This window comes from Oncorhynchus kisutch, linkage group LG17, assembly GCF_002021735.2.
Source record: "Oncorhynchus kisutch isolate 150728-3 linkage group LG17, Okis_V2, whole genome shotgun sequence".
Taxonomy (NCBI): domain Eukaryota; kingdom Metazoa; phylum Chordata; class Actinopteri; order Salmoniformes; family Salmonidae; genus Oncorhynchus; species Oncorhynchus kisutch.
In genome coordinates, this window is record NC_034190.2 from 13,120,127 (window position 1) to 13,146,362 (window position 26,236).

Genomic DNA, 26,236 nt, shown 5'->3' on the forward strand with positions numbered 1-26,236 from the left:
TGGACAGGTATTCTGCCACTGTGTTCTCTCTGTTTAGGGCCAGTCACAGTGGACAGGTATTCTGCCACTGTGTTCTCTCTGTTTAGGGCCAGTCACAGTGGTCAGGTATTCTGCCACTGTGTACTCTCTGTTTAGGGCCAGTCACAGTGGTCAGGTATTCTGCCACTGTGTTCTCTCTGTTTAGGGCCAGTCACAGTGGTCAGGTATTCTGCCACTGTGTACTCTCTGTTTAGGGTCAGTCACAGTGGTCAGGTATTCTGCCACTGTGTTCTCTCTGTTTAGGGCCAGTCACAGTGGACAGGTATTCTGCCACTGTGTACTCTCTGTTTAGGGTCAGTCACAGTGGTCAGGTATTCTGCCACTGTGTACTCTCTGTTTAGGGTCAGTCACAGTGGTCAGGTATTCTGCCACTGTGTACTCTCTGTTTAGGGTCAGTCACAGTGGTCAGGTATTCTGCCACTGTGTACTCTCTGTTTAGGGTCAGTCACAGTGGTCAGGTATTCTGCCACTGTGTACTCTCTGTTTAGGGCCAGTCACAGTGGTCAGGTATTCTGCCACTGTGTACTCTCTGTTTAGGGTCAGTCACAGTGGTCAGGTATTCTGCCACTGTGTACTCTCTGTTTAGGGTCAGTCACAGTGGTCAGGTATTCTGCCACTGTGTACTCTCTGTTTAGGGTCAGTCACAGTGGTCAGGTATTCTGCCACTGTGTACTCTCTGTTTAGGGTCAGTCACAGTGGTCAGGTATTCTGCCACTGTGTACTCTCTGTTTAGGGCCAGTCACAGTGGACAGGTATTCTGCCACTGTGTTCTCTCTGTTTAGGGCCAGTCACAGTGGACAGGTATTCTGCCACTGTGTTCTCTCTGTTTAGGGCCAGTCACAGTGGACAGGTATTCTGCCACTGTGTTCTCTCTGTTTAGGGCCAGTCACAGTGGACAGGTATTCTGCCACTGTGTTCTCTCTGTTTAGGGCCAGTCACAGTGGTCAGGTATTCTGCCACTGTGTACTCTCTGTTTAGGGCCAGTCACAGTGGACAGGTATTCTGCCACTGTGTACTCTCTGTTTAGGGCCAGTCACAGTGGACAGGTATTCTGCCACTGTGTTCTCTCTGTTTAGGGCCAGTCACAGTGGACAGGTATTCTGCCACTGTGTACTCTCTGTTTAGGGTCAGTCACAGTGGTCAGGTATTCTGCCACTGTGTACTCTCTGTTTAGGGCCAGTCACAGTGGACAGGTATTCTGCCGCTGTGTTCTCTCTGTTTAGGGTCAGTCACAGTGGTCAGGTATTCTGCCACTGTGTACTCTCTGTTTAGGGCCAGTCACAGTGGACAGGTATTCTGCCACTGTGTACTCTCTGTTTAGGGCCAGTCACAGTGGACAGGTATTCTGCCACTGTGTTCTCTCTGTTTAGGGCCAGTCACAGTGGTCAGGTATTCTGCCACTGTGTTCTCTCTGTTTAGGGCCAAATAGCATTGTAGTTTGCACAGTTTTTTTGTTAATTCTTTCCAATGTGTCAAGTATTTTTATTTATTTTCTAATGGTTTGTTTGGGTCTAATTGTGTTCCTGTCCTGGGGCTCTGTGGGGTGTGTTGTGTTCCTGGTCCTGGGGCTCTGTGGGTGTGTTTTGTGTTCCTGTCCTGGGGCTCTGTGGGGTGTGTTTGTGTTCCTGTCCTGGGGCTCTGTGGGGTGTGTTTGTGTTCCTGTCCTGGGGCTCTGTGGGGTGTGTTGTGTTCCTGTCCTGGGGGCTCTGTGGGTGTGTTTTGTGTTCCTGTCCTGGGGCTCTGTGGGGTGTGTTTGTGTTCCTGTCGCTTGCGGCTTCTGTGGGTGTGTTAGTGTTCCTGTCCTGGGGCTCTGTGGGGTGTGTTTGTGTTCCTGTCCTGGGGCTCTGTGGGGTGTGTTTGTGTTCCTGTCCTGGGGCTCTGTGGGGTGTGTTTGTGTTCCTGTCCTGGGGCTCTGTGGGGTGTGTTTGTGTTCCTGTCCTGGGGCTCTGTGGGGTGTGTTTGTGTTCCTGTCCTGGGGCTCTGTGGGGTGTGTTTGTGTTCCTGTCCTGGGGCTCTGTGGGGTGTGTTTGTGTTCCTGTCCTGGGGCTCTGTGGGGTGTGTTTGTGTTCCTGTCCTGGGGCTCTGTGGGGTGTGTTTGTGTTCCTGTCCTGGGGCTCTGTGGGGTGTGTTTGTGTTCCTGTCCTGGGGCTCTGTGGGGTGTGTTTGTGTTCCTGTCCTGGGGCTCTGTGGGGTGTGTTTGTGTTCCTGTCCTGGGGCTCTGTGGGGTGTGTTTGTGTTCCTGTCCTGGGGCTCTGTGGGGTGTGTTTGTGTTCCTGTCCTGGGCTCTGTGGGGTGTGTTTGTGTTCCTGTCCTGGGGCTCTGTGGGGTGTGTTTGTGTTCCTGTCCTGGGGCTCTGTGGGGTGTGTTTGTGTTCCTGTCCTGGGGCTCTGTGGGGTGTGGTTTGTGTTCCTGTCCTGGGGCTCTGTGGGGTGTGTTTGTGTTCCTGTCCTGGGGCTCTGTGGGGTGTGTTTGTGTTCCTGTCCTGGGGCTCTGTGGGGTGTGTTTGTGTTCCTGTCCTGGGGCTCTGTGGGGTGTGTTTGTGTTCCTGTCCTGGGGCTCTGTGGGGTGTGTTTGTGTTCCTGTCCTGGGGCTCTGTGGGGTGTGTTTGTGTTCCTGTCCTGGGGCTCTGTGGGGTGTGTTTGTGTTCCTGTCCTGGGGCTCTGTGGGGTGTGTTTGTGTTCCTGTCCTGGGGCTCTGTGGGGTGTGTTGTGTTCCTGTCCTGGGGCTCTGTGGGGTGTGTTTGTGTTCCTGTCCTGGGGCTCTGTGGGGTGTGTTTGTGTTCCTGTCCTGGGGCTCTGTGGGTGTGTTTGTGTTCCTGTCCTGGGGCTCTGTGGGGTGTGTTTGTGTTCCTGTCCTGGGGCTCTGTGGGGTGTGTTTGTGTTCCTGTCCTGGGGCTCTGTGGGGTGTGTTTGTGTTCCTGTCCTGGGCTCTGTGGGGTGTGTTTGTGTTCCTGTCCTGGGGCTCTGTGGGGTGTGTTTGTGTTCCTGTCCTGGGCTCTGTGGGGTGTGTTTGTGTTCCTGTCCTGGGCTCTGTGGGGTGTGTTTGTGTTCCTGTCCTGGGGCTCTGTGGGGTGTGTTTGTGTTCCTGTCCTGGGGCTCTGTGGGGTGTGTTTGTGTTCCTGTCCTGGGGCTCTGTGGGGTGTGTTTGTGTTCCTGTCCTGGGGCTCTGTGGGGTGTGTTTGTGTTCCTGTCCTGGGGCTCTGTGGGTGTGTTTGTGTTCCTGTCCTGGGGCTCTGTGGGGTGTGTTTGTGTTCCTGTCCTGGGGCTCTGTGGGGTGTGTTTGTGTTCCTGTCCTGGGGCTCTGTGGGGTGTGTTTGTGTTCCTGTCCTGGGGCTCTGTGGGTGTGTTTGTGTTCCTGTCCTGGGGCTCTGTGGGGTGTGTTTGTGTTCCTGTCCTGGGGCTCTGTGGGGTGTGTTTGTGTTCCTGTCCTGGGGCTCTGTGGGGTGTGTTTGTGTTCCTGTCCTGGGGCTCTGTGGGGTGTGTTTGTGTTCCTGTCCTGGGGCTCTGTGGGGTGTGTTGTGTTCCTGTCCTGGGGCTCTGTGGGGTGTGTTTGTGTTCCTGTCCTGGGGCTCTGTGGGGTGTGTTTGTGTTCCTGTCCTGGGGCTCTGTGGGGTGTGTTTGTGTTCCTGTCCTGGGGCTCTGTGGGGTGTGTTTGTGTTCCTGTCCTGGGGCTCTGTGGGGTGTGTTTGTGTTCCTGTCCTGGGGCTCTGTGGGGTGTGTTTGTGTTCCTGTCCTGGGGCTCTGTGGGGTGTGTTTGTGTTCCTGTCCTGGGGCTCTGTGGGGTGTGTTTGTGTTCCTGTCCTGGGGCTCTGTGGGGTGTGTTTGTGTTCCTGTCCTGGGGCTCTGTGGGGTGTGTTTGTGTTCCTGTCCTGGGGCTCTGTGGGGTGTGTTTGTGTTCCTGTCCTGGGGCTCTGTGGGGTGTGTTTGTGTTCCTGTCCTGGGGCTCTGTGGGGTGTGTTTTGTGTTCCTGTCCTGGGGCTCTGTGGGGTGTGTTTGTGTTCCTGTCCTGGGGCTCTGTGGGGTGTGTTTGTGTTCCTGTCCTGGGGCTCTGTGGGGTGTGTTTGTGTTTGTGAACAGAGCCCCAGGACCAGCTTGCTTAGGGGAGTTTTCTCCAGGTTCATCTCGCTGTAGGTGATGGCTTTGTTATGGAAGGTTTGGGAATCACCTCCCTCCCACCATGTGATCAAACATTCATGTGGTGTGCGAATAACTCAGTGTTCTTCCACTTCTTCTGTCTCCCCAGTCTATTTTCAACCCCTGCTGCTACTGCTGCTTCCAACCGTAGCCGTAAATCACTGGTTACATAAGCTCTGTGACTCTCTCATGGATCCTCCCTCTTGGTTCCTCTCCTTCCTTCTCATGTCCTCTCTCTATCATGTAATTTCTGTCTCCCTCTCTATCCGTTTTCTGCTCTCTCTATCTGTTTTCTGCTCTCTCTCTTCTGTGTCTTCTCTATCATGGTTCCCCTCTCTGTTCCTCTCATGTCACCACTCACTCACTCACTCACTCACGTGTTCTCTCTCTCCAATCCCAGTTAGATGAACGTAGGAGGAGGAGGAGAGCTTGGAGAACGAGGGAGAAGAGGAGGCGGCAATGTGAGGGGAGGAGGGGAGAGTGGTCACTGTGAGGGGAGGAGGGGAGAGCGGTCACTGTGAGGGGAAGAGGGGAGAGCGGTCACTGTGAGGGGAAGAGGGGAGAGCGGTCACTGTGAGGGGAGGAGGGATAGCGGTCACTGTGAGGGGAGGATGGGAGAGCGGTCACTGTGAGGGGAAGAGGGGAGAGCGGTCGCTGTGAGGGGAGGAGGGGAGAGCAGTCGCTGTGAGGGGAGGAGGGGAGAGCGGTCACTGTGAGGGGAGGAGGGGAGAGCGTTCACTGTGAGGGGAGGAGGGGAGAGCGGTCGCTGTGAGGGGAGGAGGGGAGAGCGGTCACAGTAAGGGAGGAGGGGAGAGCGGTCACTGTGAGGGGAGGAGGGGAGAGCGGTCACTGTGAGTGGAGGAGGGGAGAGCGGTCACTGTGAGGGGAGGAGGGGAGAGCGGTCACTGTGAGGGGAGGAGGGGAGAGCGGTCACTGTGAGGGGAGGAGGGGAGAGCGGTCGCTGTGAGGGGAGGAGGAGGGGAGAGCGGTCACTGTGAGGGGAGGAGGAGGGAGAAGAGGAGGCTCTCAATGATGCTTTAAACTCTTTTTTTCCCCCTCTGATGAAGTCGACATGCCCCAGCCTGTCACTGTGAGGGGAGGAGGAGGGAGAAGAGGAGGCTCTCAATGATGCTTTAAACTCTTTTTTCCCCCTCTGATGAAGTCGACATGCCCCAGCCTGCTCATGAATAATAAGTGAAGGTAGCTCTTTATTTGTCAGCTGAATGTGTTATGAATGTTCTGGACCGCCACGTTTTAAGAGTTGGGACAACATGCAGTCAGCTGTGCTCTGCCGGTTATATGTGTGTGTGTGTGTGGGAGGGGAGAGAGTGTGTGGGAGGGGGGAGAGAGTGTGTGGGAGGGGGAGAGAGTGTGTGGGAGGGGGAGAGAGTGTGTGGGAGGGGGAGAGAGTGTGTGGGAGGGGGAGAGAGTGTGTGGGAGGGGGAGAGAGTGTGGGAGGGGGAGAGAGTGTGTGGGAGGGGGAGAGAGTGTGTGGGAGGGGGAGAGAGTGTGTGTAGATGATTGGGACGTTATATTGGTCCATCTTTTACAGAGCTGGTTGCCAGAGCAACCGCCATGCAGTGCTGGTGGTGGAGGCAATACATCTGATGTCTAGTCTGCAAAAAAACAGTAGGAGGAAAAAAGGGGGAGGAAAAGGGAGGAGGGAGGAGGGGTACTTTTGAGGAGAACTCACTGTTCAGGTGAGTTGATATCCTCCAGAGGACCTCTGTTTATTCTGGAAGGATCCATGGAGCCCCACTGGGCCTGAGGCTTCTGTTCAAGATGATTCTTCACTATCGATTTCTCCCCCTCTGCAGAGACACGGAGAGATGACACAGCAAACAGGGTCAATCCCCATACAGGCTGTCACATCATGCCACAAAATGACTCCCTATTCTCTACAACACAGTAGGAACACCTGTACTTTCCATGACATAGACTGACTAGGTGAATACAGGTGGAAGCTATGATCCCTTCTTGATGTCACTTGTTAAATCCACTTAAATCAGTGTATATGGAAGGGAGGGTTAAAGAAGGATTTTTAAGCCTTGAGACAATTGAGACATGGATTGTGTTCCGTGTGCCATTCAGAGGGTGAATGGGCAAGACAAAATATTTAAGTGTCTTTGAACGCGGTATGATAGTAGGTGCCAGGCGTACCGGTTTGTGTGAAACCCAGCAGCGCTGCGGTTTCCCGTGTGTATCAAGAATGGTCACCACCCAAAGGACTTCCAGCCAACTTGACACAACTGTAGGAAGCATTGAGGCTGTTCTGAGAGCAGAAACGGGGGAGCTGCACCTCAATATTAGGATGTTTTGTATACTCAGTGTAGTTCACTACCTTTGACCAGGACCCGATAGGATTCGAATAGAGCTCTGAGCAAAAGTAGTGCACTATATAGGGAATAGTGTGCCATTGGTATGTCCCCTATGCCTGGTTCAGATCACAACACCTGAGAAGCTAAGGACACTGAAGAATGTACCACCATCAGTCATACTAATAATAATAGATAGTATTACAATGCCAAGCATGTCAAGCATTCTCTCAAAGCAAATGCTAAGTATGAAAATATTGACTGTGAAGATTCTAGGATCTTAATTTGCCTGTAACAGCGTCACTGTCAGGCATTACATCACTGATACAGTATCTGTTGGGCATTACATCACTGATACAGTATCTGTCGGGCATTACATCACTGATACAGTATCTGTCGGGCATTACATCACTGATACAGTATCTGTTGGGCATTACATCACTGATACAGTATCTGTTGGGCATTACATCACTGATACAGTATCTGTTGGGCATTACATCACTGATACAGTATCTGTCGGGCATCACATCACTGATACAGTATCTGTCGGGCATTACATCACTGGTACAGTATCTGTCGGGCATTACATCACTGATACAGTATCTGTTGGGCATTACATCACTGATACAGTATCTGTCGGGCATTACATCACTGATACAGTATCTGTCGGGCATTACATCACTGATACAGTATCTGTCGGGCATTACATCACTGATACAGTATCTGTCGGGCATTACATCACTGATACAGTATCTGTCGGGCATTACATCACTGATACAGTATCTGTCGGGCATTACATCACTGATACAGTATCTGTCGGGCATTACATCACTGATACAGTATCTGTCGGGCATTACATCACTGATACAGTATCTGTCGGGCATCACATCACTGATACAGTATCTGTCGGGAATCACATCACTGATACAGTATCTGTCGGGCATTACATCACTGATACAGTATCTGTCGGGCATTACATCACTGATACAGTATCTGTCGGGCATCACATCACTGATACAGTATCTGTCGGGCATTACATCACTGATACAGTATCTGTCGGGCATTACATCACTGATACAGTATCTGTCGGGCATTACATCACTGATACAGTATCTGTCGGGCATTACATCACTGATACAGTATCTGTCGGGCATTACATCACTGATACAGTATCTGTCGGGCATTACATCACTGATACAGTATCTGTCGGGCATTACATCACTGATACAGTATCTGTCGGGCATTACATCACTGATACAGTATCTGTCGGGCATTACATCACTGATACAGTATCTGTCGGGCATTACATCACTGATACAGTATCTGTCGGGCATTACATCACTGATACAGTATCTGTCGGGCATTACATCACTGATACAGTATCTGTCGGGCATTACATCACTGATACAGTATCTGTCGGGCATTACATCACTGATACAGTATCTGTCGGGCATTACATCACTGATACAGTATCTGTCGGGCATTACATCACTGATACAGTATCTGTCGGGCATTACATCACTGATACAGTATCTGTCGGGCATTACATCAACTGATACAGTATCTGTCGGGCATTACATCACTGATACAGTATCTGTCGGGCATTACATCACTGATACAGTATCTGTCGGGCATTACATCACTGATACAGTATCTGTCGGGCATCACATCACTGATACAGTATATGTCGGGCATCACATCACTGATACAGTATCTGTCGGGCATTACATCACTGATACAGTATCTGTCGGGCATTACATCACTGATACAGTATCTGTCGGGCATCACATCACTGATACAGTATCTGTCGGGCATTACATCACTGATACAGTATCTGTCGGGCATTACATCACTGATACAGTATCTGTCGGGCATTACATCACTGATACAGTATCTGTCGGGCATTACATCACTGATACAGTATCTGTCGGGCATTACATCACTGATACAGTATCTGTCGGGCATTACATCACTGATACAGTATCTGTCGGGCATTACATCACTGATACAGTATCTGTCGGGCATTACATCACTGATACAGTATCTGTCGGGCATTACATCACTGATACAGTATCTGTCGGGCATTACATCACTGATACAGTATCTGTCGGGCATTACATCACTGATACAGTATCTGTCGGGCATTACATCACTGATACAGTATCTGTCGGGCAGTACATCACTGATACAGTATCTGTCGGGCATCACATCACTGATACAGTATCTGTCGGGCATTACATCACTGATACAGTATCTGTCGGGCATTACATCACTGATACAGTATCTGTCGGGCATTACATCACTGATACAGTATCTGTCGGGCATTACATCACTGATACAGTATCTGTCGGGCATTACATCACTGATACAGTATCTGTCGGGCATTACATCACTGATACAGTATCTGTCGGGCATTACATCACTGATACAGTATCTGTTGGGCATCACATCACTGATACAGTATCTGTCGGGCATTACATCACTGATACAGTATCTGTTGGGCATCACATCACTGATACAGTATCTGTTGGGCATTACTTTAAAGGCAGCAGCAAACAAAGACAACACTTCTGTTCTGTGTGTTCAACACATGCTAAATGGAGCTCTGCTGGTAGCACAATGAGACAGATAGAGAGAGAGAGCGCTTCTTGATGTTGTGGAAAATATTTTACTCCAGGGGGGAAACAGCCTGACAGGATTCTGGTGTTGGCCTCTCGTCACCGTGGGAGACAGACGGTGAGTGTGAACACAGTTGTTATCAAAGTAAACAGCCTTATCAGTGTTTCAAGCGCCACCTGGAGAGCTCCAAAACGAGCCCCTTTTGTGTCCAGTTATTCCTCTCCAGTTGACCCAGATCTTCACCTCTTAGCATAACATTGACCTGATTGGACGATCACACTGTGGCATTGTGTATGCGAAATGTGCATCTGAAGAGGAGGATACAGGAGCGCATGTCTAAACATAGCATAGTGGATTCATATGGATTGGATTGCGGCGGTAAATGATTTATTAATGTGAGCAATTCACGGTATAATCGTATTTGGAAATGAATAATATATAAACCCAGCTCTGAAAACAATGTTGGTGGGATGGTGTCAAAAGAGCAATTTACTGTAACAGGTCACTATCTCTTGTGCCCTGAGAGATAACCTCACAGTAATATGAATGTCTTCTGAACTCTGTAACTACTCTCCAGATCCTTTACGGCACCCATATTAGTTTCCTCAATTGTCTTATGAAACTCTCAAACTTGTCAACTGACTGCTAACAACTGTAGTAGTTGAGGACTACGTATTTTAACTGGCCTGACAACTGAGGCAATTCCTAATATGGATGCCGTGGTCAGTCAACCCCACCGCTCTACCTTCAAGTCCAAACCATGTGCTAATGAATATTCATGCACTATGGAGAGTGTTCTTTGTACTTGGTTGTGATTGTAATCTGTTGTACTCTTATAACAGCCCCTCATTCACAGCCCAAATGCATTTAATCCAGCCAGTCTCATGAATACTGATGGCTGAGGTAGAGATATGGATGTGGTGATGTTCTCTACAATGTGGCTGAATCCTCATGGTGAATATAATGACCCATTTATATTTCTCTATATGTCTGTCTGTCAGTCTAAATGCTGAACAGAAGCTTATCATTGAGCAATCGACAAACTTAGGTTCAGGGTACTGTAGTCCTGAACTACGAGAGAGGTACTATGGTGTAGTCTTTGGCCTGGTTTGCTAACTACCTCTCTCAAAGAGTGCAGTGTATAAAGTCAGAACATCTGCTGTCTCAGCCACTGCCTGTCACCAAAGGTGTACCCCAAGGCTCGATCCTAGGCCCCACTCTCTACTTAATTTACATCAACAACATAGCTCAGGCAGTAGGAAGCTCTCATCCATTTATATGCAGATGATAGTCTTATACTCAGCTGGCCCATCCCCAGATTTTGTGTTAAATCCTCTACAAAAAGCTTTCTTAGTGTCCAACCAGCTTTCTCTGCCCTTAACCTTTGGTAAGTAGAATGCCCCTTTCTCCACAGATGTGATTACTACCTCTGAGGAATTAGAGCTTGAGATGGTCCTTGGGAGTATGGCTAGATGGTACACTGTCCTTCTCTCAGCACATATCAAAGCTGCAGGCTAAAGTTAAATCTAGACTTGGTTTCCAATATCGTAATCACTCCTCTTTCTCCCCAGATGTCAAACTAACCCTGATTCAGATGAACATACTACCCATGCTAGATTACGGAGACGTAATTTATAGATCTGCAGGTAAGGGTGCTCTCGAGCGGCTAGATGGTCTTTACCATTCGGCCATCAGATTTGCCACCAATGCTCCTTGTAGGACACATCACTCCTCTGTAAACTGGTCATCTCTGTATACCCGTCACAAGACCCACTGGTTGATGCTTATTTATAAAACCCTCTTAGGCCTCACTCCCCCTATCTGAGATACCTACTGCAGCCCTCATCCTCCACATACAACACCTGTTCTGCCAGTCACATTCTGTTAAAGGTCCCCAAAGCACACACATCCCTGGGTCGGTCGTATTTTCAGTTCGCTGCAGCTAGCGACTGGAACGAGCTACAACAAACACTTAAACTGGACAGTTTTATCTCGATCTCTTCATTCAAAGATTCAATCATGGACACTCTTACTGATAGTTGTGGCTACGTTGCGTGATGTATTGTTGTCTCTATCCTTCTTGCCCTTTGTGCTGTTGTCTGTGCCCAATAATGTTTGTACCCTGTTTTGTGCTGCTGCCATGTTGTGCTGCCATGTTGTGTTGCTAGCATGTTGTTGTCATGTTGTGTTGCTACCGTGCTGTGTTGTTGTTTTAGGTCTCTCTTTATGTTGTGTTGTCTCTCTTGTCTTGATCTGTGTTTTGTCCTATATTTTTATATAATTTTTATTTTTAATCCCAGTCCCCCGTCCCTGCAGGAGGACTTGTTGCCTTTTGGTAGGCCGTCGTTGTAAATAAGAATTTGCCCTTAACTGACTTGCCTAGTTCAATAAAGGTTCAATAAAAAATAACAAAATAAAAATAGTTGTCATGCTGTTCCCTATCTATGAGGTGAGCACAGCTGTTTTACCTGGGACAGATGAATTCAACTCTTCAGAGAGAATCATGTGCAGCAGCAGCAGTCCGTGCTGACAGAGGTGAGTCTGTCTGTTCTAATGAGTGAGGAATATGTGGGAGGTGATGCTGTAGAAGTGTGAACAAAAGCAGCAGTGGTCAGTCACCTTTGCCGTCTGTGAAGTTGCGTATGCTGAGGATGTTGTTGACGTCTCCGTAGTGGTTCTGCTTGATGTACGGGGTCTTTTCTGGGGTGTCCTGCAGCTGCATGGTCACCTCTTCTAGTTCCTTATCCAACTGCACAGACAAAATGTACTTTATGGGGTTAAAATAGTGTTTAAGTTGTTAACATAATGTTTAAGATGTTGACATAATGTTTAAGATGTTGACATAATGTTTAAGTTGTTGACATAATGTTTAAGATGTTGACATAATGTTTAAGATGTTGACATAATGTTTAAGATGTTAAAATAGTGTTTAAGATGTTAAAATAGTGTTTAAGATGTTGACATAATGTTTAAGATGTTAACATAATGTTTAAGATGTTGACATAATGTTTAAGATGTTGACAATGTTTAAGATGTTAACATAATGTTTAAGATGTTGACATAATGTTTAAGATGTTAACATAATGTTTAAGATGTTGACATAATGTTTAAGATGTTGACATAATGTTTAAGTTGTTGACATAATGTTTAAGATGTTGACATAATGTTTAAGATGTTGACATAATGTTTAAGATGTTAAAATAGTGTTTAAGATGTTAAAATAGTGTTTAAGATGTTGACATAATGTTTAAGATGTTAACATAATGTTTAAGATGTTGACATAATGTTTAAGATGTTAACATAATGTTTAAGATGTTGACATAATGTTTAAGATGTTGACATAATGTTTAAGATGTTGACATAATGTTTAAGATGTTGACATAATGTTTAAGATGTTGACATAATGTTTAAGATGTTAACATAATGTTTAAGATGTTGACATACTGTTTAAGATGTTGACATAATGTTTAAGATGTTGACATAATGTTTAAGATGTTAAAATAGTGTTTAAGATGTTGACATAATGTTTAAGATGTTGACATAATGTTTAAGATGTTAAAATAGTGTTTAAGATGTTGACATAATGTTTAAGATGTTGACATAATGTTTAAGATGTTAACATAATGTTTAAGATGTTGACATAATGTTTAAGATGTTAAAATAGTGTTTAAGATGTTGACATAATGTTTAAGATGTTAAAATAGTGTTTAAGATGTTGACATAATGTTTAAGATGTTGACATAAGGTTTAAGATGTTGACATAATGTTTAAGATGTTGACATCATGTTTAAGATGTTGACATAATGTTTAAGATGTTAACATAATGTTTAAGATGTTGACATAATGTTTAAGATGTTGACATAATGTTTAAGATGTTGACATAATGTTTAAGATATGAACATAATGTTTAAGAGGTTAAAATAGTTTTAAACTTTGGAAGTAATGATTAATAAATGTTGAACAAATGGTTTGTAAATGCCTTATAAATGGTTTATTATGGACCCTTAAAACAAAGTGTTACCCATTTGTTAAAATATAGTGAAATAGTGATGGGAAAAACTGCAAGGACAGATGAGGGTTGTCTACTGAAATGTATTGATTTGGATCAGAAATAAACCTTTTCTATTCAGGATGGTGTTACTGGCAGACAGGACCAACTAGAGACACTTTATAGAGTGACAGGATGGTGCTACTGGCAGACAGGACCAACCAGAGACACTTTATAGATGGTGCTACTGGCAGACAGGACCTATTAGAGACACTTTATAGAGTGACAGGATGGTGCTACTGGCAGACAGGACCAACTAGAGACACTTTATAGATGGTGTTACTGGCAGACAGGACCAACTAGAGACACTTTATAGAGTGACAGGATGGTGTTACTGGCAGACAGGACCAACCAGAGACACTTTATAGAGTGACAGGATGGTGTTACTGGCAGACAGGACCAACTAGAGACACTTTATAGAGTGACAGGGCGGTGTTACTGGCAGACAGGACCAACCAGAGACACTTTATAGAGTGACAGGATGGTGTTACTGGCAGACAGGACCAACCAGAGACACTTTATAGAGTGACAGGATGGTGTTACTGGCAGACAAGACCAACTAGAGACACTTTATAGAGTGACAGGAAGTGTTACTGGCAGACAGGACCAATTAGAGACACTTTATAGAGTGACAGGATGGTGTTACTGGCAGACAGGACCAACTAGAGACACTTTATAGAGTGACAGGATGGTGCTACTGGCAGACAGGACCAACTAGAGACACTTTATAGAGTGACAGGATGGTGCTACTGGCAGACAGGACCAACCAGAGACACTTTATAGATGGTGCTACTGGCAGACAGGACCTATTAGAGACACTTTATAGAGTGACAGGATGGTGTTACTGGCAGACAGGACCAACTAGAGACACTTTATAGAGTGACAGGAAGTGTTACTGGCAGACAGGACCAATTAGAGACACTTTATAGAGTGACAGGATGGTGCTACTGGCAGACAGGACCAACTAGAGACACTTTATAGATGGTGTTACTGGCAGACAGGACCAACTAGAGACACTTTATAGAGTGACAGGAAGTGTTACTGGCAGACAGGACCTATTAGAGACACTTTATAGAGTGACAGGATGGTGCTACTGGCAGACAGGACCAACTAGAGACACTTTATAGATGGTGTTACTGGCAGACAGGACCTATTAGAGACACTTTATAGAGTGACAGGATGGTGTTACTGGCAGACAGGACCAACCAGAGACACTTTATAGAGTGACAGGATGGTGTTACTGGCAGACAGGACCAACTAGAGACACTTTATAGAGTGACAGGGCGGTGTTACTGGCAGACAGGACCAACTAGAGACACTTTATAGAGTGACATGATGGTGCTACTGGCAGACATGACCAACCAGAGACACTTTATAGATGGTGCTACTGGCAGACAGGACCTATTAGAGACACTTTATAGAGTGACAGGATGGTGTTACTGGCAGACAGGACCAACTAGAGACACTTTATAGAGTGACAGGAAGTGTTACTGGCAGACAGGACCAATTAGAGACACTTTATAGAGTGACAAGATGGTGTTACTGGCAGACAGGACCAACTAGAGACACTTTATAGATGGTGTTACTGGCAGACAGGACCAACTAGAGACACTTTATAGAGTGACATGATGGTGCTACTGGCAGACAGGACCAACTAGAGACACTTTATAGAGTGACATGATGGTGCTACTGGCAGACAGGACCAACTAGAGACACTTTATAGATGGTGCTACTGGCAGACAGGACCAACTAGAGACACTTTATAGAGTGACAGGATGGTGCTACTGGCAGACAGGACCAACTAGAGACACTTTATAGAGTGACAGGATGGTGCTACTGGCAGACAGGACCTATTAGAGACAAGGCAATGTCTGAGGACACTGTCATTGCTGTTATCTCACGCAAACGTAAGACTCATATATGAAGAATACCATACTTTAGAAAATACAAAAAACAGTGTCTCTCTGGTCACATCAATAGGGACACAAGCGTTTCCTGACTGTGAAATTGAGAGAACTTTGGGGACTAAATATAGGTAACAGGACTGGTGTGGTCGGGAGAGACTCCCTGGCCTCTTCATGCGTGATGATGACATGACATAAGGCAGTATCACGATGACGTCACCTCTGTTATCTTCATGCGGAGGCGGTGGTTGTCAGTCTGCAGGCCGTCCAGTCTGGACGTGTTGGCCTGGTTCACACTGGTCACTGACGTGGACGTCTTGGAGTCCTCTTTCTTCTGGTTCGTGTTGAACTTTAACCTCCGGTTCTGAGTAGCTGCGTCTGGATTGGTCCTCATCGTGATGAACTGCAAGTTGTCATAATAAAGGGCAGTGGCTTAGAATGACAGGTTTTGAGGTGTCACACCACATTCCTCCTCTAATGCCATGTTACGCTTACTCATATCGAAATGTTTAAAAACAATGGAAAGTATTTCATACAATCAGCAACATTATCATTTCTGAGATCCTCTTAGAGTGCATGAATCCAGTGGGTTGAGCAGTTTCATGCCCCTTGGCTGGACAGGAAGGGGACAGTATACCATTTCCTGTGTTTCTTACCTTTGGCACAAACACCAGACAGAGAGTGATGGTGCTGCAGAAGATGATGACCAGAGCCACGATGCAGAACTGCACATTGGGCTGGTCTCGCGTGAGGAAGGACACGGCCGCCCCGATGATACACATGATGCCCACGTTGTACACACTCATCCCGATGTACTTGCTGTCATTCAGGGCCGGGATGCTCACATTCCTCGTCTCCCAAGCCAGGAAGCACCCAAACAACTGGAGGAGAGGATAGAAGAGAGGGAGAGAAGGGGAAGGATAAGAAGGGAAGCGGAGGAGAGAGAGAAGACAGGAGAGAGAGAGAAGACAGGAGACAGAGAGAGAAGACAGGAGAGAGAGAGGAGGGGAGGGGAGGGGAAAGGAGAGGAGAGAGGAGGGAAGGGGAATGATAAGAAGGGAAGAGGAGGAGAGAGAGAGAAGACAGGGGAGAGAGAGAAGACAGGAGAGAGAGAAGACAGGAGAGAGAGAGAAGACAGGAGACAGAGAGAGAAGACAGGAGAGAGAGAGGAGGGGAGGGGAAAGGAGAGGAGAGAGGAGGGAAGGGGAAGGATAAGAAGGGAAGAGGAGGAGAGAGAGAGAAGACAGGAGAGAGAGAAGACAGGAGAGAGAGAGAAGACAGGAGAGAGAGAGAAGACAGGAGAGAGAGAGAAGACAGGAGAGAGAGAGAAGACAGGAGAGAGAGAGAGAAGACAGGAGAGAGAGGGGAAAGGAGAGGAGAGAGGAGGGGAAAGGAGAGGAGAGAGAAGGGGAGGGGGACAAGAGAGTAGAGGAGAGAAAAAATTAAATATTAACAGGGATGTATAGGCCTATTTATGTTCACTACATACTGTAGCTGTTGTGATATAGAGATGTACATTATGTACATTTGCACAAATATATGAATTATACCAGCTAATGTGACCTACATAGCAGACAGCAGCATTGATGTAAACTTGAAAAGCCTTTTGATCTTGTGGTCATAAATGGTTTATTTTCTGAGAGTGTTTTTGTGTTCTTCACAGAACACTGCATGGAATATTCTAGAACAGAACCCCAGTGTGTCTCAACATTATAATGATGTCGCAGCATCACAGGAGCATTCCTCACATGATCACACCTTGGGATAGGGTGTGTGTGTGTGTGTGTGTGTGTGTGTGTGTGTGTGTGTGTGTGTTTGTGTGTTTGTGTGTGTGTGCGCCATAGGATAGATGATGACTCAATCCTCAGATGCTGCTCCTACTGTTGTCATGTCCCAGTTTTGTCTCAGACACAACTACTCTGAAGTTTGTCACGCCATGTATCCCACTTTCTGTCTAACTGCTCTCTTTCTGTTTCCTCTCTCTGTCATGGCTATAAGTGGACTGAAAGGCTGAATTATTTACAGTCTGGACTAGTTAAGTTAAGGTGTTCAAACACACCAGCCGAGGGGAAGCGGAACATTTTCAAATATGTCACATTTAATTTAGAAACCTTAGGCTTCTGGAGGGGTTTCGGTTAACTACATCCACTGGGAGCTCTGCTTGGAGACACACACACACACACACACACACACACACACACACACACACACACACACACACACACACACACTGGACCTAGTTACTACTCAATGGACCACTCTTATTTGGTTGGGGAGAGAACAGTGATCAAAGTATGTTGTGTTTCCTTTGATATTTCTCTTTCTCACAGTGGAAGGTTCTCTTCAGTGAAGGACAAGTCTATTGTGTGTAACTCATCACTGAACCGATGGAAGGTCATGTGCTATTTCTCTCTGTATAGTAGAGTATGAGTCATATCCCAGTATTCAGACAGAACAATAGAATGTGCTCTATGCCTGATGAAATCGACATCTAACAACCACAGATATGATTACCATACGTGTGCTTTGTGAGTGGCAGAAAACTTGCTATTGAACTCTCCATCATGACACAATGACCATGGTATACACATGCTAGACGGTGTTCAGATAACAGCCACCACCTCTTCCTTTCCTGCAGCTCAGAGACTACCTCCATAACCATGAGTAGGCCCTTGAGGTGACGGACACACACACACACACACCAATCTCTCTCCTTACTCACCATAAGCAGGCCCTTGAGGTGACGGACACACACACACACACCAATCTCTCTCCTTACTCACCATAAGCAGGCCCTTGAGGTGACGGACACACACACACACACACACCAATCTCTCTCCTTACTCACCATAAGCAGGCCCTTGAGGTGACGGACACACACACACACACCAATCTCTCTCCTTACTCACCATAAGCAGGCCCTTGTATGCATAAACGATCCCCAGCCAAATGGTCATGTGTGTGTTCTCACAGTGTTCCAGGAAGGGTCGGATGGCTATGTCCCGCCCCTGGGGGTCCGCCTGTAGGGACACAGAGAGAGAGAGAAAAGGTCAACCAGTGAAGAACAAACACCATTGTAAATGCAACCCATATTTATGCTTATTTATTTTCCCTTTTGTACTTTAACCATTTGTACATCGTTACAATACTGTATTGTAATAATAATATGACAGTTGTAATGTCTTTATTATTTTGGAACTTCTGTGAGTGTAATGTTTACTATTCATTTTTATTGTTTATTTCACTTTTGTATATTATCTACTTCACTTGCTTGGGCAATGTTAACATATGTTTCCCATGCCAATAAAGCCCCTTGAATTGAATTGAGAGAAGAGAAGGGCTGGTCAGTGGTGGGCGCATGCAAAAACAACAACAACAATACCAACAACAACAGCCTAAGCAAAAATATTTTCAACTACAATCAAATTCTGAACAGTACTTCTTCCAAAAAATACAAGTTAGACAGTGTCACACATATACACACATATACACACATATACACATACACACATATACACACATATACACATATACACACATATACACAGCAACTACAGTTGATTATGATCTTATGTGACATGCAGTACCAGTTTAAAGGCTTGGACACACCTACTACATTGTAGAGTAATAGTGAAGACATCAACACTATGAAATAACACATACCAATTTTTTTTAAACAAATCCAAATATATTTTATATTTGATATTCCCTTTGCCTTGATGACAGCTTTGGACACTCTTGGCATTCTCTCAACCAGCTTCATGAGGAATGCTTTTCCAACAGTCTTGAAAGAGTTCCCACATGCTGAGCACTTATTGGGTGCTTTTCCTTCACTCTGCGGTCCAACTCATCCTAAACCATCTCAATTGGGTTGAGGTCGGGTGATTGTGGAGGCCAGGTCATCTGACGCAGCACTCCATCAATCTCCTTCTTGGTCAAATAGCGTTTACACAGCATGGAGGTGTGTTGGGTAATTGTCCTGTTGAAAAACAAATGATAGTCCCACTAAACGAAAACCAGATAGCCATGCTGGTTACGTGTGCCTTGGATTCTAAAAAAATCACAGACAGTGTCACCAGCAAAGCACCATCACAACCCCTCCTCCATGGTGGGAACTACACATGCAGAGATCATCCGTTCACCTACTCTGCGTCTCACTCTGCGTCTCACAAAGACCAAAGGTTGGAACCAAAAATGTCAAATTTGGACTCATCCGAAAAAAGGAAAGATTTCCACCAGTCTAATGTCCATTGCTCGTGTTTCTTGGCCCAAGCAAGTCTCTTCTTCTTATTGGTGTCCGTTAGTAGTGGTTTCTTTGCCGCAATTCAACCATGAAAGCCTGATTCACGCAGTCAGCTCTGAACAGTTGATGTTGAGATGTGTCTGTCACTTGAACTCTGTGAAGCATTTCTTTGGGCCGCAATTTCTGAAGTGGTAACTCTCTTGAACTTATCCTCTGCAGCAGAGGTAACTATGGGTCTTCCTTTCCTGTGGCGGTCCTCATGAGGGCCAGTTTCATCATAGCGCTTGATGGTTTTTCTGACTGCACTTTAAGAAACGTTCAAAGTTCTTGAAATGTTCCGGATTGACTGACCTTCATGTCTTAAAGTAATGATGGACTGTCGTTTCCCTTTGCTTATTTGAGCTGTTCTTGCCATAATATGGACTTGGTATTTTACCAAATAGTGCTATCTTCTGTATACCAAACCTACTTTGTCACAACAATATGAATAAACTGATTAAATTACAAGCCTAGTTGGTTTAGCCACCGAAAAAGGATGCAACCTTCTCGCTAGCCATGATTGGCTGAGATAATAAGTGGGCTGGACATGCCGAGAGATGAGTTCAGATTGGTCTGCCATATAGCACGCTTCTGTCTATTTGAGCTGGTCAGTAAGTTGAGGTAATCCTGTCTAACGCTGCTTTTTAAAAAGTGTATTGCGTAGTAGAACTGCATAAGTGTTGCTCTCCACTTTCTGGAGGAATGAGTTTTGAAATCAGTAGAATTAGAGTATGATGGCTAAGGAGATGGAGAAAACACCTGTGTCTGGATTTCATCTTCAAACTAAGGGAAACCATGGCATCCGTGACAGGGAGAAGCGTCCGTCCATAATGTATACGGGTAAGATAGTCTAGCTAGCTATATTTTCAGATACTACACGTTTCTAATTTTAACAAAGTCATTTTCATTTGTACTTTTAGCTGGCTCGCTAGCTAACGTTACATGTATGATCTTATTATTCATACCTCAGAGCCATTTGCTTTGCTAGTTATAGCCTGTTAGCGAGCTAACATTGAACCTGGTTGGTTAGCTACCTGCAGATTCATGCAGTGTAGAAACGTCATGAATTGGGACTATGGTTAATTGATTACCTAGCTAGCTACATGTCTTAACAAAATACTGCACTATGCAAGTAACTATTTCAATAGAATGTCACTACGACAACTGTTGATAGACATAGCTGGTAAATTCACTCTGGCTATCTACTCAGAGCACTCTCGTCTGAGTGTGCCAGAGCGCAGAATAACTGACAAATTTACAAACGCTCAACACCCGTTGAATATTTTATATTTTTTTTATTTCACCTTTATTTAACCAGGGAGGCCAGTTGAGAACACCTTTATTTAACCAGGTAGGCCAGTTGAGAACACCTTTATTTAACCAGGTAGGCCAGTTGAGAACAAGTTCTCATTTACAACTGCGACCTGGCCAAGATAAAGCAAAGCAGTGCAACACAAACAACAACACAGAGTTACACATGGATAATCAAACATACAGCCAATAATACAATAGAAAAAGTCATATACAGTGTGTGCAAATGAGGTAGGATAAAGGGGGTAAGGCAATAAATAGGCCATAGTGGTGAAATAATTACAATATAGCAATTAAACACTGGAGTGATAGATGTGTAGAAGATGAGTGTGCAAGGAGAAGTACTGGGTAAAGGAGCAAAACAAATAACAGTATGGGGATGAGGTAGTTGGATGGGCTATTTACAGATGGCCTATTTATTTTTTATTTATTTTATTTCACCTTTATTTAACCAGGTAGGCTAGTTGAGAACAAGTTCTCATTTGCAACTGCGACCTGGCCAAGATAAAGCATAGCAGTGTGAGCATACAACAAAGAGTTACACATGGAGTAAACAATTAACAAGTCAATAACACAGTAGAAAACGAAGGGGGGGTCTATATACAATGTGTGCAAAAGGCATGAGGAGGTAGGCAAATAATTACAATTTTGCAGATTAACACTGGAGTGATAAAAGATCAGATGGTCATGTACAGGTAGAGATATTGGTGTGCAGAAGAGCAGAAAAGTAAATAAATAAAAACAGTACGGGGATGAGGTAGGTGAAAAGGGTGGGCTATTTACCAATAGACTATGTACAGCTGCAGCGATCGGTTAGCTGCTCAGATAGCTGATGTTTGAAGTTGGTGAGGGAGATGAAAGTCTCCAACTTCAGCGATTTTTGCAATTCGTTCCAGTCACAGGCAGCAGAGTACTGGAACGAAAGGCGGCCAAATGAGGTGTTGGCTTTAGGGATGATCAGTGAGATACACCTGCTGGAGCGCGTGCTACGGATGGGTGTTGCCATCGTGACCAGTGAGCTGAGATAAGGCGGAGCTTTACCTAGCATAGACTTGTAGATGACCTGGAGCCAGTGGGTCTGGCGACGAATATGTAGCGAGGGCCAGCCGACTAGAGCATACAAGTCGCAGTGGTGGGTAGTATAAGGTGCTTTAGTGACAAAACGGATGGCACTGTGATAGACTGCATCCAGTTTGCTGAGTAGAGTGTTGGAAGCCATTTTGTAGATGACATCGCCGAAGTCGAGGATCGGTAGGATAGTCAGTTTTACTAGGGTAAGCTTGGCGGCTTGAGTGAAGGAGGCTTTGTTGCGGATTAGAAAGCCGACTCTTGATTTGATTTTCGATTGGAGATGTTTGATATGAGTCTGGAAGGAGAGTTTGCAGTCTAGCCAGACACCTAGGTACTTATAGACGTCCACATATTCTAGGTCGGAACCATCCAGGGTGGTGATGCTAGTCGGGCATGCAGGTGCAGGCAGCGACCGGTTGAAAAGCATGCATTTGGTTTTACTAGCGTTTAAGAGCAGTTGGAGGCCACGGAAGGAGTGTTGTATGGCATTGAAGCTTGTTTGGAGGTTAGATAGCACAGTGTCCAAAGACGGGCCGAAAGTATATAGAATGGTGTCGTCTGCGTAGAGGTGGATCAGGGAATCGCCCGCAGCAAGAGCAACATCATTGATATACACAGAGAAAAGAGTCGGCCCGAGAATTGAACCCTGTGGCACCCCCATAGAGACTGCCAGAGGACCGGACAGCATGCCCTCCGATTTGACACACTGAACTCTGTCTGCAAAGTAATTGGTGAACCAGGCAAGGCAGTCATCCGAAAAACCGAGGCTACTGAGTCTGCCGATAAGAATATGGTGATTGACAGAGTCGAAAGCCTTGGCGAGGTCAATGAAGACGGCTGCACAGTACTGTCTTTTATCGATGGCGGTTATGATGTCGTTTAGTACCTTGAGTGTGGCTGAGGTGCACCCATGACCGGCTCGGAAACCAGATTGCACAGCGGAGAAGGTACGGTGGGATTCGAGATGGTCAGTGACCTGTTTGTTGACTTGGCTTTCGAAGACCTTAGATAGGCAGGGCAGGATGGATATAGGTCTGTAACAGTTTGGGTCCAGGGTGTCTCCCCCTTTGAAGAGGGGGATGACTGCGGCAGCTTTCCAATCCTTGGGGATCTCAGACGAGATGAAAGAGAGGTTGAACAGGCTGGTAATAGGGGTTGCGACAATGGTGGCAGATAGTTTCAGAAATAGAGGGTCCAGATTGTCAAGCCCAGCTGATTTGTACGGGTCCAGGTTTTGCAGCTCTTTCAGAACATCTGCTATCTGGATTTGGGTAAAGGAGAACCTGGAGAGGCTTGGGCGAGGAGCTGCGGGGGGGGCGGAGCTGTTGGCCGAGGTTGAAGTAGCCAGGCGGAAGGCATGGCCAGCCGTTGAGAAATGCTTATTGAAGTTTTCGATAATCATGGATTTATCAGTGGTGACCGTGTTACCTAGCCTCAGTGCAGTGGGCAGCTGGGAGGAGGTGCTCTTGTTCTCCATGGACTTCACAGTGTCCCAGAACTTTTTGGAGTTGGAGCTACAGGATGCAAACTTCTGCCTGAAGAAGCTGGCCTTAGCTTTCCTGACTGACTGCGTGTATTGGTTCCGGACTTCCCTGAACAGTTGCATATCACGGGGACTATTCGATGCTATTGCAGTCCGCCACAGGATGTTTTTGTGCTGGTCGAGGGCAGTCAGGTCTGGGGTGAACCAAGGGCTGTATCTGTTCTTAGTTCTGCATTTTTTGAACGGAGCATGCTTATCTAAAATGGTGAGGAAGTTACTTTTAAAGAATGACCAGGCATCCTCAACTGACGGGATGAGGTCAATGTCCTTCCAGGATACCCGGGCCAGGTCGATTAGAAAGGCCTGCTCACAGAAGTGTTTTAGGGAGCGTTTGACAGTGATGAGGGGTGGTCGTTTGACTGCGGCTCCGTAGCGGATACAGGCAATGAGGCAGTGATCGCTGAGATCCTGGTTGAAGACAGCGGAGGTGTATTTGGAGGGCCAGTTGGTCAGGATGACGTCTATGAGGGTGCCCTTGTTTACAGAGTTAGGGTTGTACCTGGTGGGTTCCTTGATGATTTGTGTGAGATTGAGGGCATCTAGCTTAGATTGTAGGACTGGCGGGGTGTTAAGCATATCCCAGTTTAGGTCACCTAACAGAACAAACTCTGAAGCTAGATGGGGGGCGATCAATTCACAAATGGTGTCCAGGGCACAGCTGGGAGCTGAGGGGGGTCGGTAGCAGGTGGCAACCGTGAGAGACTTATTTCTGGAGAGAGTAATTTTCAAAATTAGTAGTTCGAACTGTTTGGGTATGGACCTGGAAAGTATGACATTACTTTGCAGGCCATCTCTGCAGTAAACTGCAACTCCTCCCCCTTTGGCAGTTCTATCTTGACGGAAGATGTTATAGTTGGGTATGGAAATCTCTGAATTTTTGGTGGCCTTGTACAGGTGCAGTGATTTGTGAGCTGCTCTGACAGTTGGTGCTTAAAGTTAGTGAGGGAGATATGAGTCTCCAGCTTCAGGGATTTTTGCAGTTCGTTCCAGTCATTGGCAGCAGAGAACTGGAAGGAAAGGCGGCCAAAGGAGGAATTGGCTTTGGGGGTGACCAGTGCAATATACCTGCTGGAGCGCATGCTACGGGTGGGTGTTGCTATGGTGACCAGTGAGCTGAGATAAGGCAGGGCTTTACCTAGCAAAGACTTACAGATGATTTGGAGCCAGTGGGTTTGGCGATGAATATGAAGCGAGGACCAGCCATCGAGAGCATACAGGTCACAGTGGTGGGTAGTATATGTTGGGCTTTGGTGACAAAACTGATGGCACTGTGATAGACTGCATCCAATTTGCTGAGTAGAGTGTTGGAGGCTATTTTGTAAATGACATTGCCGAAGTCAAGGATCGGTAGGATAGTCAGTTTTACGAGGGTCTGATCGGCAGCATGAGTGAAGGATGTTTTGTTGCGAAATAGGATGCCGATTCTAGACTTAATTTTGGATTGGAGATGCTTAATGTGAGTTTGGAAGGAGAGTTTACAGTCTATCCAGACACCTAGGTATTTGTAGTTGTCCACATATTCTAAGTCAGAACCATCCAGAGTAGTGATGCTTGACGGGTGGGCAGGTGTGGTCAGTGATTGGCTGAAGAGCATGCATTTATAAATGTTATTATCTACTCTCTATATATAGCCATGTTATTATCTACTCCCTATATATAGCCATGTTATTATCTACTCTCTATATATAGCCATGTTATTATCTACTCTCTATATATAGCCATGTTATTATCTACTCCCTATATATAGCCATGTTATTATCTACTCCCTATATATAGCCATGTTATTATCTACTCTCTATATATAGCCATGTTGTTTTCTACTCCCTATATATAGGTATGTTATTTTCTACTCTCTATATAGCCATGTTATTTTCTACTCCCTATATATAGCCATGTTATTATCTACTCCCTATATATATCCATGTTATTATCTACTCCCTATATATAGCCATGTTATTTTCTACTCCCTGTATATAGCCATGTTATTATCTACTCCCTATATATATCCATGTTATTATCTACTCCCTATATATAGCCATGTTATTTTCTACTCTCTATATATAGCCATGTTATTATCTACTCCCTATATATAGGCATGTTATTTTCTACTCTCTATATATAGCCATGTTGTTTTCTACTCCCTGTATATAGCCATGTTGTTTTCTACTCCCTGTATATAGCCATGTTATTATCTACTCCCTATATAAAGCCATGTTATTATCTACTCCCTATATATAGCCATGTTATTATCTACTCATTGTTTTTCGTTATTCACTGTGTATTTATTCCTTGTGCCACTATTTAAATGTTCTATCTGCATTGTTGAAAAAGGACCGTAAGTAAGCATTTAACTGGTAGTCTACACCTGTTGTTTAGAAAGCACGTGACAAATACAATTTGATTTGATATGAATCAAAAATTCAGGTGTATAATGAAACTGAGGAGGTTCAACAGCCTGGGGGTTGTTTAAACACCACTGAAATTGCATTAATCCAGATTTACACTGTTAATCCAGATTTACACTGTTTCTGACTTTACTTAATGAGCCATTATAGATAGGTTTGATTTATATTTTATATTTATATACCCCCATCCTTTCTTCGAGCTCTCATTTTTCTATCTCTCTCTTTCTCTCTTCCCTTCTCTCCTTCTTTGTCTCTCTCTCTCTCTCCCTCTGTCTCCCCCTCTCTTTCTCTCTCTCTCTCTCTCTCTCTCTTGCAGGTGACTTACAGGCCAAATTAGAGCTGTTGACAGCAATTAGCGTATCACATGACAACGTAGCTCTCGGGGGAACTTTATAGTGCACTACTTTTGGCCAAGACTCATAGGGCTCTGGTCAAAAGTAGTGCACTTTTGGCCTATATAGGGAAAAGGGTGAAATTTGGCACACAATTTATCCCCTTGAAACATTGTAGGGTACAGTTAAATCTATTCTCTACATACAGTAATCTCTTTTCATGATTTTCCTCTT

General features: G+C 45.6%; 1 protein-coding gene across 1 annotated transcript in view; it reads right to left on the minus strand.

Moving 5' to 3' along the window:
* gabbr2 (gamma-aminobutyric acid (GABA) B receptor, 2) overlaps nt 1-26,236 on the minus strand; it is a 409,428-nt gene that overhangs the window by 19,541 nt on the left and 363,651 nt on the right. Inside the window, exons 14-18 of the mRNA XM_031795138.1 lie at nt 17,968-18,078; nt 15,715-15,939; nt 15,279-15,461; nt 11,726-11,855; nt 5,866-5,983 (exon numbers count right to left, since the gene is read on the minus strand). Of these exons, the coding sequence (XP_031650998.1) occupies nt 5,866-5,983; nt 11,726-11,855; nt 15,279-15,461; nt 15,715-15,939; nt 17,968-18,078 (767 nt within the window). The remainder of the gene's footprint in view (nt 1-5,865; nt 5,984-11,725; nt 11,856-15,278; nt 15,462-15,714; nt 15,940-17,967; nt 18,079-26,236) is intronic.